General features: G+C 36.7%; 1 protein-coding gene across 7 annotated transcripts in view; it reads right to left on the bottom strand.

The window, feature by feature from the left end:
* Nucleotides 1-15,803, bottom strand: part of MIPOL1 (mirror-image polydactyly 1) — a 353,299-nt gene that overhangs the window by 235,356 nt on the left and 102,140 nt on the right. For all 7 annotated transcript variants that reach the window (XM_051822777.2, XM_051822776.2, XM_017348269.3 and 4 more), the window contains 2 exons: nt 6,232-6,265; nt 5,802-5,972 (listed from right to left, as the gene is read on the bottom strand). In XM_051822777.2, the coding sequence (XP_051678737.1) occupies nt 5,802-5,972; nt 6,232-6,265 (205 nt within the window). The remainder of the gene's footprint in view (nt 1-5,801; nt 5,973-6,231; nt 6,266-15,803) is intronic.

The following is a 15,803-nucleotide window of genomic DNA, read 5'->3' on the forward strand; positions in this document are numbered from 1 at the left end:
AGAGACCTAAAGACTGGACATCATATGCTGCCTCCTAGGATGCACATTAGAAGGAAGCTGCAATTGGAGTGCAGCCAGGACTCAAACATGGATACTCCAATATGGGATACAGACATCCCAACTGGAAGCTGTACAGCTAGAACATATACCGCCCTAAAGTTTATTTTTTAAAAATCAAGGTAAAAATAAGTTTCCATTCTAGAACTGTAAGACTGTAATTTAAAAGACTGAATATACACTCAGAAAATAAAAATTGAAATAAAAATTGCTTGGGCCCAAGGGTCCACAAATATACAAATTAATTAACTGCTTCCCCATAAAATATAACTATAAATATAGTCCAGTGGTAGATAATCCCTATCTATACATAAAAATTTATTGGCAAATATGACCAATTGTTGATTTCTTTATTTATCTTTTCATACCATGAAAAGCAGTAAGAACATGAAAGAAAGGAAGAAGGGATGGGTTTCAGTTAATATTTAATTATTCTCTATGTGTTTATTTTTAGTTAAGAAGCAATAAAAAATAAAATATTTGCATTTACATTCTAATTGTTTTCAAGTAAATAAAAACAATTTGAACTATTTCCTCAACCACATAATATATGACCTAAGATTGTATGTACTTGGTAGGGAACAAAATGATTAAACGCTTGAGGAATATTTCCAATTCTAGTCTGAAGATAAATGTCAGACTTCCATACCTACATAGAATGGAATAACTTGTGGCAAACAAATCCTCCAGCCAAGAACAAGAAATCAGATTAAATACAAAAAAATTAACTGTTTAAAGGCATTAGCAAGCTGTTGATGCAATAATGTTTTATAGCTAACTTCTATAGAATGGTTAACTAGAGAGGTGATTAGAGAAACTGCACTCATTTTTTCCTCCTAAGAGTTTTACAGATTCTTATTAAACAGATGAGAAATCAGACTTTGACTAGGCAGGAAGCTCTTTCTTGAGGACAGAGAAACAGCTCATATTGGCTTGGAGATTTCAGTCTTGTTGCTAATCCCTAGATCATTTTCCAAATTCTAAACCCACGTGGGGCTTGAAGTTAAGTGAAGTCCTCAAATCTCTGAATAGTGGATTTCCCAAAGCCATAAATTCTAATGAGACAAAGAGCAGAATACAGAATCTTCCAGGAATAAGGCTCTGTGAATATTGAGCTCTCAGTTTGGGAGGCATCACTCAAAGTACACGGTGAATCACAGTAGATCAGATGGATGAAAACTTCCATATATATTCCATAGTATTTGTAAAGCAAATAGGATAGCAATAGAAGTCAACTGATAGAAAATATGAAGTAGGAGAAAAAAGGAACAGTTGGTTAAATGATCTCCTAGAGCAGGAGAGAAAAGATATGAACTAGTACTCAAATGGTAGAGAAAAAAAAAAAAGAAGCATGTAGTGAAAATGAAATAAGGTTCCTACGCTACTCTAGCAGAGTATTTTGGCACACATGCAGGAAGGCTGGTGGATAAATGGTTGAGGAGGAGACTTTGTGTATCTAAGAAAAAAAGAGAAGAGAAAAAAATTATGTGATTTTATCCTGAAATGTAAAGCTGTGATATTGTTAAGTGAATAGGGCAAAGGAAGAGAGCCCCAACAACTTCTGAGAGAGTGGTTATTTCATATGCAAAATGGTGATAATTATGGTGGCCACTGATCCAAGCTAGATAAGGATAAAAGGAAAGACATGAAGGGTTTGATGGGAAGAAAACAGTTGGTAATATCAACAGAAATAGGTGTCAATAGGTTGAATAATTACTGGAGTCAGAATTCTAGAGTAAGAAAGTTAGAAAAATATAGCTGGTAGTCAGAAAGTATGATGATTCTATGGATATCTTATATGCTAAAAATTGGAAAACCTTGGATAAATGGATAGATTATGGAATATACAACTTACCAAGGTTTTAAAAAAAAAAAATTAGAAAATCTGGACCGGCGCCGTGGCTCAATAGGATAATCCTCTGCCTGCAGCACCAGCACACTGGGTTCTAGTCCAGTCGGGGCACCGGATTCTGTCCCGGTTGCCCCTCTTCCAGGCCAGCTCTCTGCTGTGGCCCAGGAGTGCAGTGGAGGATGGCCCAAGTCCTTGGGCCCTGTACCTCATGGGAGACCAGGAGAAGCACCTGACTCCTGGCTTCGGATCAGCGCGATGCGCGGCCACAGCACACCAGCCGCGGCAGCCATTGGAGGGTGAACCAACGGCAAAGGAAGACCTTTCTCTCTGTCTCTCTCTCTCTCTCTCTCTCTCACTTTCCACTCTGCCTGTCAAAAAAAAAAAAAAAAGTATATATATATATATAAAATCCAAGCAGACCAATAACAATTTTGAAGCAGTAATTAAAAGTCTCCCATGACAGAAAAGTCCAGGAACTGATTTTTTTTTTTTTAAGATTTATTTATTTATTTGAAAGTCAGAGTTACACAGAGAGAAGAGAGGCAGAGAAAGAAAGAGAAAGAGGTCTTCCATCCGATGGTTCACTCCTCAAGTGGTTGCAATGGTCAGAGCTGTGCTGATTCGAAGCCAGGAGCCAGGAGCTTCTTCTGGGTCTCCCACATGGGTGCAGGGGCCTTAGGACTTGGGCCATCTCCTACTGTTTCCCAGGCCATAGCAGAGAGCTGGATCAAAAGTGAAGCAGCTGGGCCTCAAACTGGCACCCATATGGGATGTTGGCGCTTCAGGCCAGGGCGTTAACCCACTGTGCCATAGCGCTGGCCCCAGGAACTGATGTTTTTACAACTGAATTCCATAAAAGATTTATCCAAGATCTAGCTCCAAAATTTGTCAAGCCATTCAAAAAGTTGAAAAGGACAGAATTCTGACAAATCCTTTTTATGAGGTCAGCATTACTCTGACACCAAAACCAAACTTACAATACACACATGAAAAAATTATAGACCAGTATTATTAATGAACATGGATGCAAAAATTCTTAACAAAATATTAGTAAATGATATCCCATAGCACATCAAAAGATCATACACCATGATAAAGTGGGGTTAATTCCAGGGATGGAAGGATGGTTGAACACTTGCAAATCCATTAATGTAATAAATCACATCAACATAATGAAGACCTAAAGCCACATGATTATCCCAAGAGATGCAGAAAAAGCATTTAAGATTCAATGTCCATTCATAAGAAAAATACTCAACAAGTTTGGGATAAAACGAACATACCTCAAAATAATAGGGGCTACATATGACTACCCCCACAGCCAATATCATATAAAATGGAGGAAACCTAAATGCATTTCCTCTAAGATCTAGAACAAGAAAAAATATTCATTCTCACTACTCTTATTCAACATAGAACTGGAAGTCTTAGCTAGGGCAATCAGGGAAGATAAAGAAATAAAGGGCATCCAAATGGAAACGAAAAAGTCCAAATATCCACATAAACAGATAATATATTTACTGAAAGATTTATTTACTTATTTCAAAGTCACAGCTACAGAGAGAGAGAGAGGCAAAAACAGAGAGATTTTCCATCCTCTGGTTCACTCTCAAGGTGGTCACAATGGCCAGGGACGAACCAGGCTGAAGCCACGAGCTTGGAGCTTCTTCTGGTTCTCCCACTTGGCTGGTAGGGGCCCAAGCACATGAGCCATCTTCTGCTGTTTTTCCCAGGCCATCAGTAGGGAGCTAGATCAGAAGTGGAGTAGCCAGGACACAAACTGGCACCCATATGGGATGCCAGCGATGCAAGTGGAGGATTAGCCTACTTTGCCAGAGCGCCAGTGCCTGGAAATTTCTTAAAAAACAAACAAACAAAAAAACAAAACTAGAAATGGAACTGCCTTTTGATCCAACAATCCTACTAAAGGATATATATTCAAAAGAAATGAAATCATTTACCAAAGAGAAACCTGCTCCATCACGTTTAGTGTAGCCAAAAACAGCCATTGTAGTTCATAATAGCCTAGATACAGAATCAACTAAGGTGTCCATCAATGTGGTGGAATGAGAAGGCCATGTCAAGATGGCCGCTGGCAAGCCAGTGTCTGTTACTCAGGAGTGGCTTCAGAAACCCCCTGGGAACCCCCCTGGGAAACCACCTGGCAACAGAGACTACCTGGCAACAGGATGTAATTGGATGACTTCGGATACTGCCTGGCAACAGGCTGTGACTGGTTAGGGCATAAACTGCCCCTTGACCGGATTGGCTGCCTTGGCTATTTAAGCTGTTGTACCAACTGAAATAAAGGAATCTGCGGGCTGCTCGCCTCTGGCCAGGGTCTGTGTGGTGACTCGGCGGTGACTCTGCATCTCTTGCCCCCACCACGCTCCTCCTCTCAGAACGAATCCACCACAACACATCAACATACGAATGAAGAAAAAGTAATACGACTCTGCCATAACAGAATTATTTTCTATCATTTGTGACAAAATATAAGGAATTAAAGCATATTAAGTGAAATGAAATAAGCCAGACACAGAAAGACAAATACCAGATAGGTGAAAACAAACAAACAAAAAAACCAAAAACTCAATCTGAACAAAGAATAGTAATTACTAGAGGCTGGGAGGAGGAGTCCAGGGATGTTTAATCATGAGTACCAACTCAGAGTTAGATAGAGGAGTGAGTCCCACAGCATGCTGGGGTAACTATACTTCATAGTCTATTATAATTTCTGAGCAAGTAACACAGGAACTCCAAGGCTCCAATCATAGTGTAATGCCAATGAGGGGAAAACATTAATTACCATGATCTGATCAGTACATATTGTATACATACTGAAATGTTGTACTGTACCCCATATATAATATATAATTATTAATAATCAAAACAATTTTAATGTTTTAAAAAGGGAATAAATAGAAAAACAAAATAAGATTCTAAAGCACTAACACATACCCCAATCTAATTTGCCCTAAAAAAAAGTGGGATGCTTGAAATTGAGAATAATAACCAAGAATAGGCTATGACCATGGAGGAAATGGCAGAAGTGGTCAGTACACTATGGTTAGAAGAAAGAAACTCTTAAGAAATGAGTGGCTGTGGTATTGAAAGGATCATCTACATAGATATTTAAATCAGCAAGAATTATAATAAAAGTAGGTCAAATAATGAGGCAGTGAATAGATCTTAAAATCTTTAAGAAATTAGGGAAGTGATACAGCAGTGTGCACATGTGTACTAGATGGTACAGGCTGATGCATGGGCTTCAAAACAGTGGGTTTTTAGGGAGGAAAAAGGAACACTAACCTAAAAACACTATTAAGGAATAAGCCAGTAAGCCTCCAACGCCAGTGCTGTAACTACGTGGAAGAGAATACAGCCACTGCTTGAGCAGACACAGTGGACGCAGTAGCTTGGGGAGGTAATCACGTTTCAGTTAGAGTAGGAAGGTGTAAGGAATGTCCAGGAAAGAATGAGCTAATCATCTGACTCATTTACCAACATTATCTAAAAGGCACTGAATTAGGAATCAGGAATAAAACAGTAATAAAGACAATCTCAGCTTTCACAGAGCTGCAACATGGGTAGGAAAAAGTGTCATGTAAAAGTGATTACCTTAAAGAAATCACTAAATTTCTCTGATAAGTTAACATGTATCAAAAAAGTTTTATTTTGTGAAAACTGAATATGCATTTGATTTTCTACGAAATCAGTGTCAATTTTGAACTGTGGCATAACAAAGTATGTAATTATTGCAATATATCTAAACATGTTGGTATTCATTATATGCTATAAATGAAAGCAAATGAAAAATATCTGGGCAAGTCACTCTTTAACAGTTAAACAAAGGGGAGGCATATGCTTTCACAGATACATGCAGAGTTACCTGAGACAAGGCAGCATCCCGTTCTTCTATCAGTGCATTCATTTCTTCTGCAGTTATTCTCTTTTTACATTCCTTGGTCTTGTAGATTCTATCCACAATTACAGCTCCATTCTTCTGAATAGCTATCCCTGTGTCTGCATTGTTTATTCTGTTCAGTAATTCCTGTAATGTCTACCAACACCATTATATGTTAGTCAGACATGAAGTTTTAATATATTTTATTTAATATAGGGTTTTAATTAATAGGCACATGTGAATTGTAAATTGACTGAGTGAAGTTATTGAATTTTCATATTGCAGCAAAGATGTACATTATTAGTGTGTCAATTCTTCTTTTTCCCACATCTTAGTTCTTGAAACCCACTCAATTGAACTTAAGCCTCTAAGATATAAGACTGACATCAAGAAATCTCCTCAGAGAATGGCTTACCATGTCATTTTCTTCAGGGTTAATATTTTCTAGCCTAGAAAAAAGGGACACAGAAAGCCTGATCAGTAGCATTTCCTTAGTGCAGCAAAATGAGTTCGCTTTTTAAATCTTTAGAACCTCAAGTAATTTTATTCGACTAGTCTTTAGAGTCAACCATGACACTGAACATATTAAAGTGCCACCTGCCCGACTCCATCTTTCAATAATGCTCCATATCTTCTGCACTGACTTCAGACTGTTAAGTTATTAATGTTTACTGCTATATATGACTACAAGGATCAATTGTTCATATGTGCTTAGATGAAGAAAGTTCCCCAGTGATAGAAGCACTCGTTCTCATCACTATATTTATTCTTGGACCTTCAATTCTTACCCGAAACTGTATTTCCTTTTTTTTTTTTTTTTTTTGGAAATAAGTCAAGTAGTTTTATTACAAAGTTTAACTATGTTACCTCAAAAGCAATGACAAATAATTACACTAACTGACCTGAAAAAATCTCTTGCTACTACCTATTTATTAAAACAAATATACTATCTAGAAAGGTTGACCAAAATTGGCTCATGTTTTTTAGATGACCTTTCTCTCTCTCTCTCTCTTTTTTTTTTTTTTTTTTTGGTAATATATTCAATTGAAAGACACAGAAAGTTAATTGATTGCTCTCATGAATGCATTCTTTTTTTAATCATCATGGTGATTACTGAAATGTTTGTTGATGATGAACTGAAGAAAGATAAATAAGGAAGTTCTAAACAACATATTGTAGAAAATGTATATTAGGCAAACATTAACCTGAATAAACTAAAAGAAAATCTGTTTTGAGTACTAATGAAATGATACAGATTCTAGAAATAATTCCAGCTTTTAAAAGTTGCACTAAAATTTAGATATCCAACTTCCTGCTTTTTTTCTCATTTCTGTGCTTCAATGATTTAACATTTACTATAAAAGATGATACCAGGAAAAAATAATGGAAGACAGTCAAAAAATATACTACAAAAATCATTACAAACTTCCCCACTGAATGAAATTGCTACATCATACATATGCTAGTAATTTTAGAACATAATATTTTAACATAAAATATAAATATACATTAAAAACTTATTATACATGTACTTGGATAGTATAAGTTAATGGAAAGGGATAGTAATTTTGAATTACATATAACTTATGTATCTTAAACTACTAATATCCACTTGGATCCACATTTCGAGAATGGTAAGTACTCATCATTTCTTTTCTCCAAAATAAATCAACAATTTAAAAGACGCTACTTATTCAACAAGAATTATACTATAAGCTTATTCTACAAGAATTGTGAAAACAACCACTTATTGTTTATTCAGTTGAAAAATGCAGCAAAAACGATATAAAATTCTTACATTCATTCATGGTCATAGTGAAATTATGTGAAGACACTAGTGGTTTCTGACCATCAGTTATTGATTAGCTAACTACGGCTTATAAGGAAGTCAGACATTGTGAGAAACATTTATCTTAATGCCAGTCTTTTAGATGAAATCAAAATAAGAGCTGAATATGGCAATTCCCAATAAAATGCAATGTAGGTGTTCATAAATTTCACAATGACTTTATTATACCTTAGAATTTAAAATGTGAACAAATACATGATAATGAAACATTTAGATTGGTAGGTTCCTAGGAATCTTTGCAGATAAAAAATTTAGTTACAAAGGCTATAAATCTCCATTTTTAGATTCATGGAATTATAAATGACCAGGAAGAAAATAATAAGGTAGTATGTGACCTATTTTGTAATTAACAGAACAAAGTACATAGAATTTTCATGTAGTTCTCATAAGTTGCTTTCAGGAATGGCAATATAAAATAATTATAATGTTAAGGAGAAGTAGATGAATGGTTCCAATGTTTTAAATTAACACCTTTCAATAAGAAAGGGTTAATATAATCATCTACATTGTAATATTAAGATGACTGTAAAAAATTAAAATTTCTTTTAAAAATTAAAATCATATTTTCTTAACAAGAGCGATACAGTTTCTCTGGCAAACGAACTTAGCATTCAGACTTTATTTATTATTATTATTATTTTTTTTTGACAGGCAGAGCAGACAGTGAGAGAGAGAGAGACAGAGAGAAAGGTCTTTCTTTTGCCATTGGTTCACCCTCCAATGGCCACCGTGGCCAGCATGCTGCATCGAGTCGATCCAAAGGCAGGAACCAGGTGCTTCTCCTGGTTTCCCATGTGGGTGCAGGGCCCAAGGACCTGGGCCATCCTCCACTGCACTCCCGGGCCACAGCAGAGAGCTGGACTGGAAGAGGAGCAACTGGGACAGAATCCAGCACCCCAACCGGGACTAGAACCCGGTGTGCCAGCGCCGCAGGCGGAGGATTAGCCTATTGAGCCGCACACCGGCCAGCATTCAGACTTTAAATAATTTGAGTACCTATCCTTAAATGTATACACTATATAGAGGTTTGTCATTTTTCTGATACTTGCATTTGAACTATATTTTGATTAAATCACTGTGCTGGGTCTGACACACAGTGAGGAATGAGCTAACTCAACCATGTAACATTTGGATCTCAATGTTACTTAATTATTAATCTTTATAATTGCTGTAAGTATAGGGATAAATGGCCATCTAGAGAAAAATATACTGTTAATCAAAATGAAAAAACTGGTAAATTTGAGATTTGAAAATTTTTATAGACATTCACAACTTTGAATTCAAACATGAATCTGAAAAAAATTGATACTTAAATTTCTGTGTTTGTATTTACTTAAGTCACAGGAAGTATCTGTCACAAAGCCTGATTACATATTAACTTAGTCTCAACTACACTACAGAGAACATCTATCAGCACACACATATTACATATTAATAATATTAATAATAATAATAATAATATTAATAATAATATTACATATTAACTTAGTCTCAGCTACACTACAGAGAACATCTATCAGCACACACACCAGATAGTGTATATTTTAAGCTTTGCCATATGTCCTCTGTTATAGCTTCTAAATTCTGCCTGTGTAGTGCAAAAGTATTCATAGACCCATTGTAAATGAACAGGTATGGTTGTGTTCCAATAGAACTTTATTTCCAAAAAGAGGGGCAGGCTGGATTTGCACTGTAGCCTTTTACTTTGCTGATACAGTGTACTGGAAAATGAGACCAGATCTTGGATATCAATTGGCACTGATAGTACCAATTCGATATATCTGACATAATTTTCTGAGTGGGATCATTCAATAGCTAAGCTAAAAAAAAAAAGTGATTTTCAGAAAATTAAATTCAGACCTACAATCAATACTTCATTACTGTATTATTTAAGACAACACAAAAATTAGACAACATATCTTTTTTTAAAAAAAAAAAAGCTGTATGAAACAGCTATACAAGACTATCAATTCCCATATAAAATGAATTTAGGAAAGGAACTAAGGTTTACTAATAGCATTGACAATATATAATACATTACTAGTATAAGTAAAGACTTACTGGCTGATGTTATATGAAATACATATGAAGAACTATAAGGTATATTTCATTACTATGAAGTATACAACTAAACAAAAGAATCAAAACCTTTCGTAAACTCTAAATTATGCCTACAGCAGTGTAACTTGACATAGTCATGATAATTAGTAAGAATTTTGCTGAAGTAAATGTCTATGGGCTCAAGTTTCAATTGATTTCCTATACCATGCAAATTCTGACTGACAACCTTGCACTCTAAGAGAAAAGGCCCATGCATGAAATGTCACATTTCTTGATTTATCCCTAAATTAGTCAATACAACCTTTGTGCTTTCTGAAACTCACCTTGTTCAATGGTAAGAAGCAAAATATTGACCTCAACTGATTAAAAAAAAGAACTAGTAGCAAGCTGATCAGAAAAATTACAATTTATTTTCATTCTCTAACTCATTTTAATTCAATGCCACACTTATTAGATTAAAAATATCAATAAAAAAAATTGAAATGATACTATCTCAAAAGTTGGAATACACATAAGCAAATAAGAGTCAAGAAAAAATGCCTTAAAGATTCAAGAGGTAAGACAAGGCAGAGAAGCAGCAGAGAAAGATAAGACAACTATTATAAATAGAGTGGCACAAATTCTATCAGAGGCAAAGGAGATGAGAAAAAAAGAAATAAGGAATTTGAAGTGTATAGAAAGAAAGAAATTAAATGACATGTAAAATAATGTACATAATTTTATTGTATACTAAATGCCTCCAAATATACTGTTCAGTCGAGTAAAAATTTGTCTCATTGAGGATTTAGTCTATAATGCACTTTTTTTAAACTTTTATTTCATGAATATAAATTTCCAAAGTACAGCTTATGGATTACAATGGCTTCCCCCCCCATAACATCCCTCCCACCTGCAACCCTCCCCTTTCCCACTCCCTCTCCCCTTCCATTCACATCAAGATTCATTTTCAATTCTCTTTATATACAGAAGATCAGTTTAGCATACATTAAGTAAAGATTTCAACAGTTTGCTCCCACACAGAAACATAAAGTGAAAAATACTGTTTGAGTACTAGTTATAGCATAGGGTGATTACTGATGCCATAAACAAGACTGTCAATTTGTTAAGTCAACAACCGGAGTCACTGTGCACTTACTGCTCATGTAGGATCTTTGTCCTTAGTGTGCTGTACATTGAGATTTAATGCTATAATGCAATTTTTAAAATATTTATTTATTTATTTATTTGAAAGGCAGAATTACACACAGGCAGAGGCAGAGACAGAGAAAAAAAGGTCTTCAATCTGCTGGTTCACTCCCCAAATGGCCATCATGGCTGGAGCTGCGCCGATCCAAAGCCAGGAGCAAGGAGTTTCTTCCAGGTCTCCCATGTGGGTACATGGGCCCAAGAGCTTGGGCCATCTTTCACTGTTTCCCAGACCACAGCAGAGAGCTGGATTGGAAGTAGAGCAGCCAGGACTCAAATCAGCGCCCATATGGGATTGCAGCACTGCAGGCGCCGGCCCTTATAATGAAATCTTAAAGGTTCAGAATCTACTCAAATGATGAGAAAGGAATCTCCACAGGAACCATCTGAATCTATGCTGAAAGGGTACTCCTTCTTGCTGTTCTTGATTGGCATGTATAGCCTGTCCTGAGTCCCCTCCCTCACCAGAACCCCTAGGCTATGATATGGTAGAAGACTTCTAACAAATTTTTCTATGAACCAACAATTCTTATCAATTAACATTGCTTTAACTATTATATAATTTAGTTATTGTTACTAACTAAATGAGAAGAAAAGAACCATAACACTATGCCCCCAGAAAGTAGCACTGTATTCACACCGAGTATATACTCAGTACTTACTGAATTATTCATTAACAAAAGGCTTGAAATTGAAAGTTTTCCTATGCTCAGATTCCTATTCCTTCCTTTCCAGTACTACAAAGAACAAGTGAAAATAACTCTTCAAGGAATACAAATTTCAATGTACACTAATAAAATTAAAAACAAATGTGTAAAAATTCAAGCAAATATGAAATGGAGGGTTAAAAATTAGGGAAGCGGTTTATAGAGATATTGAAATAAATCAGCTGGGAAAAAAAAGAATGAATGAAACTAATGATCAATTTAGGGCTAGCACTGTGGTATAGTAGGTTTTTTTTTTAAACTTTTATATAATGAATATAAATTTCCAAAGTACAGCTTATGGATTACAATGGCTTCCCCCCCATAACGTCCCTCCCACCCGCAACCCTCCCCTCTCCCACACCCTCTCCCCTTCCATTCACATCAAGATTCATTTTCGATTCTCTTTATATACAGAAGATCAGTTTAGCATACATTAAGTAGAGATTTCAACAGTTTGCTCCCACACAGAAACATAAAGTGAAAAATAATAGATGATTTTTTTTAAATGATGATGAAATCAGATCAGACCTATTGTCATGTTTAATCCCAGTGAGAGTCAAGTTGGGAATTGATAATTTCTTCTTCTTTTTTTTTTTTTTTACAGAAGATCAGTTTAGTATACATTAAGTAAAGATTTCAACAGTTTGCACCCCCATAGAAACACAGAGTGAAATATACTGTTTGAGTACTCGTTATAGCATTAAGTCTCAATGTACAGCACGCTAAGGACAGAGATCCTACATGAGGAGTAAGTGCACAGTGACTCCTGTTGTTGACTTTACAAATTGACACTCTTGTTTATGGCCTCAGTAATCTCCCCATGCTCCAGTCATGAGTTTCCAAGGCTATGGAAGCCCCTTGAGTTCTCCGACTCTTATCTTGTTTAGACAAGGTCATAGTCAAAGTGGAGGTTCTCTCCTCCCTTCAGAAAAAGGTACCTCCTTCTTTGAAGACCTGTTCTTTCCACTGGGATCTCACTCACAGAGATCTTTCATTTAGGGTTGTTTTTGTTTTTTTTTTTTTTGCCTGAGTGTTTTGGCTTTCCATGCCTGAAATACTCTCATGGGCTTTTCAGCCAGATCGGAATGCCTTTAGGGCTGATTCTGAGGCCAGAGTGCTGTTTAGGACATCTGCCATTCTATGAGTCTGCTGAGTATCTCGCTTCCCATGTTGGATCACTCTCCCCTTTATTTATTCTATTGGTTAGTATTAGCAGGTACTAGACTTGGTTATGTGCTCCCTTTGACTCTCAGTCCTTTCATTATGATCAATTGTGAACTGAAATTGATCACTGGGACTAGTGAGATGGCATTGGTACATGCCACCTTGATGGGATTGAATTGGAGTCCCCTGGTATGTTTCTAACTCTACCATTTGGGGCAAGTCAGCCTGAGCATGTCCCAAATTGTACATCTCTTCCCTCTCTTATTCCCACTCTTATGTTTAACAGGGATCACATTTCAGTTAAATTTCAACACTTAAGAATAACTGTGTATTAATTACAGAATTAAACCAGTCATATTAAGTAGAGCAGACAAAAAAAAACTACTAAGAGGGATAATGTATTAAGTTGTTCATTAACAGTCAGGGCTATGCTGATCAAGTCACCGTTTCCCATAGTGTCCATTTCACTTCAACAGGTTTCCTTTTTGGTGTTCAGTCAGTTGTCACCGATCAGGGAGAACATATGGTATTTGTCCCTTTGGGACTGGCTTATTTCACTCAGCATGATGTGTTCCAGATTCCTCCATTTTGTTGCAAATGACTGGATTTCGTTGTTTCTTACTGCGGTATAGTATTCTAAAGAGTACATATCCCATAATTTCTTTATCCAGTCTACTGTTGATGGGCATTTGGGTTGGTTCCAGGTCTTAGCTATTGTGAATTGTGCTGCAATAAACATTAGGCTGCAGACCCCTTTTTTGTTTGCCAATTTAAATTCCTTTGGGTAAATCCCAAGGAGTGGGATGGCTGGGTCGAACGGTAGGATTATCTTCAGGTTTCTGAGGAATCTCCAGACTGACTTCCATAGTGGCTTGACCAGTTTGCATTCCCACCAACAGTGGGTTAGTGTCCCTTTTTCCCCACATCCTCGCCAGCATCTGTTGTTGGTAGATTTCTGCATGTGAGCCATTCTAACCGGGGTGAGGTGAAACCTCATTGTGGTTTTGATTTGCATTTCCCTGATTGCTAGTGACCTTGAACATTTTTTCATGTGCCTGTTGGCCATTTGGATTTCCTCTTTTGAAAAATGTCTATTGAGGTCCTTGGCCCATCTCTTAAGTGGGTTGTTGGTTTTGTTTTTGTGGAGTTTCTTGATCTCTTTGTAGATTCTGGTTATTAACCCTTTATCTGTTGCGTAGTTTGCAAATATTTTTTCCCATTCTGTCGGTTGTCTCTTGACTCTCCTGACTGTCTCTTTTGCAATACAGAAACTTCTCAATTTGATGCAATCCCAATAGTTGATTTTGGCTTTGACTGTCTGTGCCTCCCGGGTCTTTTCCAGAAATTCTTTGCCTGTGCCAATATCTTGAAGGGTTTCTCCAATGTTCTCTAATAACTTGATGGTGTCAGGTCGTAGATTTAGGTCTTTAATCCACGTTGAGTAGATTTTTGTGTAAGGTGTAAGGTAGGGGTCTTGCTTCATGATTCTGCACGTGGAAATCCAGTTTTCCCAGCATCATTTATTGAATAGACTGTCCTTGCTCCAGGGATTGGTTTTAGATCCTTGATCAAATATAAGTTGGCTGTAGATGTTTGGGTTGATTTCTGGTGTTTCAATTCTGTTCCATTGGTCTATCCATCTGTTTCTGTACCAGTACCATGCTGTTTTGATTACAACTGCCCTGTAGTATGTCCTGAAATCTGGTATTGTGATGCCTCCGGCTTTGTTTTTGTTGTACAAGATTGCTTTAGCTATTCGAGGTCTCTTGTGCCTCCATATGAATTTTGGCATCATTTTTTCTAGATCTGAGAAGAATGTCTTTGGTATCTCGATTGGGATTGCATTGAATCTATAAATTGCTTTTGGGAGAATGGACATTTTGATGATGCTGATTCTTCCAATCCATGAGCATGGAAGATTTTTCCATTTTTTGGTATCCTCTTCTATTTCTTTCTTTAAGATTTTGTAATTCTCATCGTAGAGATATTTAACGTCCTTGGTTAAGTTTATTCCAAGGTATTTGATTGTTTTTGTAGCTATTGTGAATGGGATTGATCTTAGCAGTTCTTTCTCAGCCATGGCATTGCTTGTGTATACAAAGGCTGTTGATTTTTGTGCATTGATTTTATATCCTGCCACTTTGCCAAACTCCTCTATGAGTTCCAATAGTCTCTTAGTAGAGTTCCTTGGATCCCCTAAGTAAAGAATCATATCGTCTGCAAAGAGGGATAGTTTGACTTCTTCCTTCTCAATTTATATCCCTTTAATTTCTTTTTCTTGTCATGGCTCTGGCTAAAACTTCCAGAACTATGTTAAATAGCAGTGGTGAGAGTGGACATCCCTATCGGGTGCCAGATCTCAGTGGAAATGCTTCCAACTTTTCCCCATTCAATAGGATGCTGGCTGTGGGCTTTTCATAAATTGCTTTGATTATATTGAGGAATATTCCTTCCATACCCAGTTTGCTTAGAGTTTTCATCATGAAAGGGTGTTGAATCTTATCGAATGCTTTCTCTGCATCTATTGAGATAATCATATGGTTTTTCTTCTGCAGTCCGTTAATGTGGTGTATCACATTGATTGATTTGCGATGTTGAACCATCCCTGCACACCAGGGATAAATCCCACTTGGTCTGGGTGGATGATCTTTCTGATGTGTTGTTGCATTCTACTGGCCAGAATTTTATTGAGGAGTTTTGCGTCTATGTTCATCAGGGATATTGGTCTATAATTTTCTTTCAGTGCTGCATCTTTTTTCGGCTTAGGGATTGAGGTGATGCTGGCTTCATAGAAAGAACTTGGGAGGATTCCCTCTTTTTCGATTGTTCTGAATAGTTTGAGAAGAAATGGAATTAGTTCTTCTTTAAATGTCTGGTAGAATTCAGCAGTGAATCCATCTGATCCCGGGCTTTTCTTTGTTGGGAGGGCCTTTATTACTGTTTCATTTTCTGTCTCAGTTATGGGTCTGTTTAGGTATAGTAGGTTAAGCCTCTGCCTGCATTATGTCCTGGCTGCTCTCC

Source organism: Oryctolagus cuniculus, chromosome 12 (assembly GCF_964237555.1).
Source record: "Oryctolagus cuniculus chromosome 12, mOryCun1.1, whole genome shotgun sequence".
Taxonomy (NCBI): Eukaryota; Metazoa; Chordata; class Mammalia; order Lagomorpha; family Leporidae; genus Oryctolagus; species Oryctolagus cuniculus.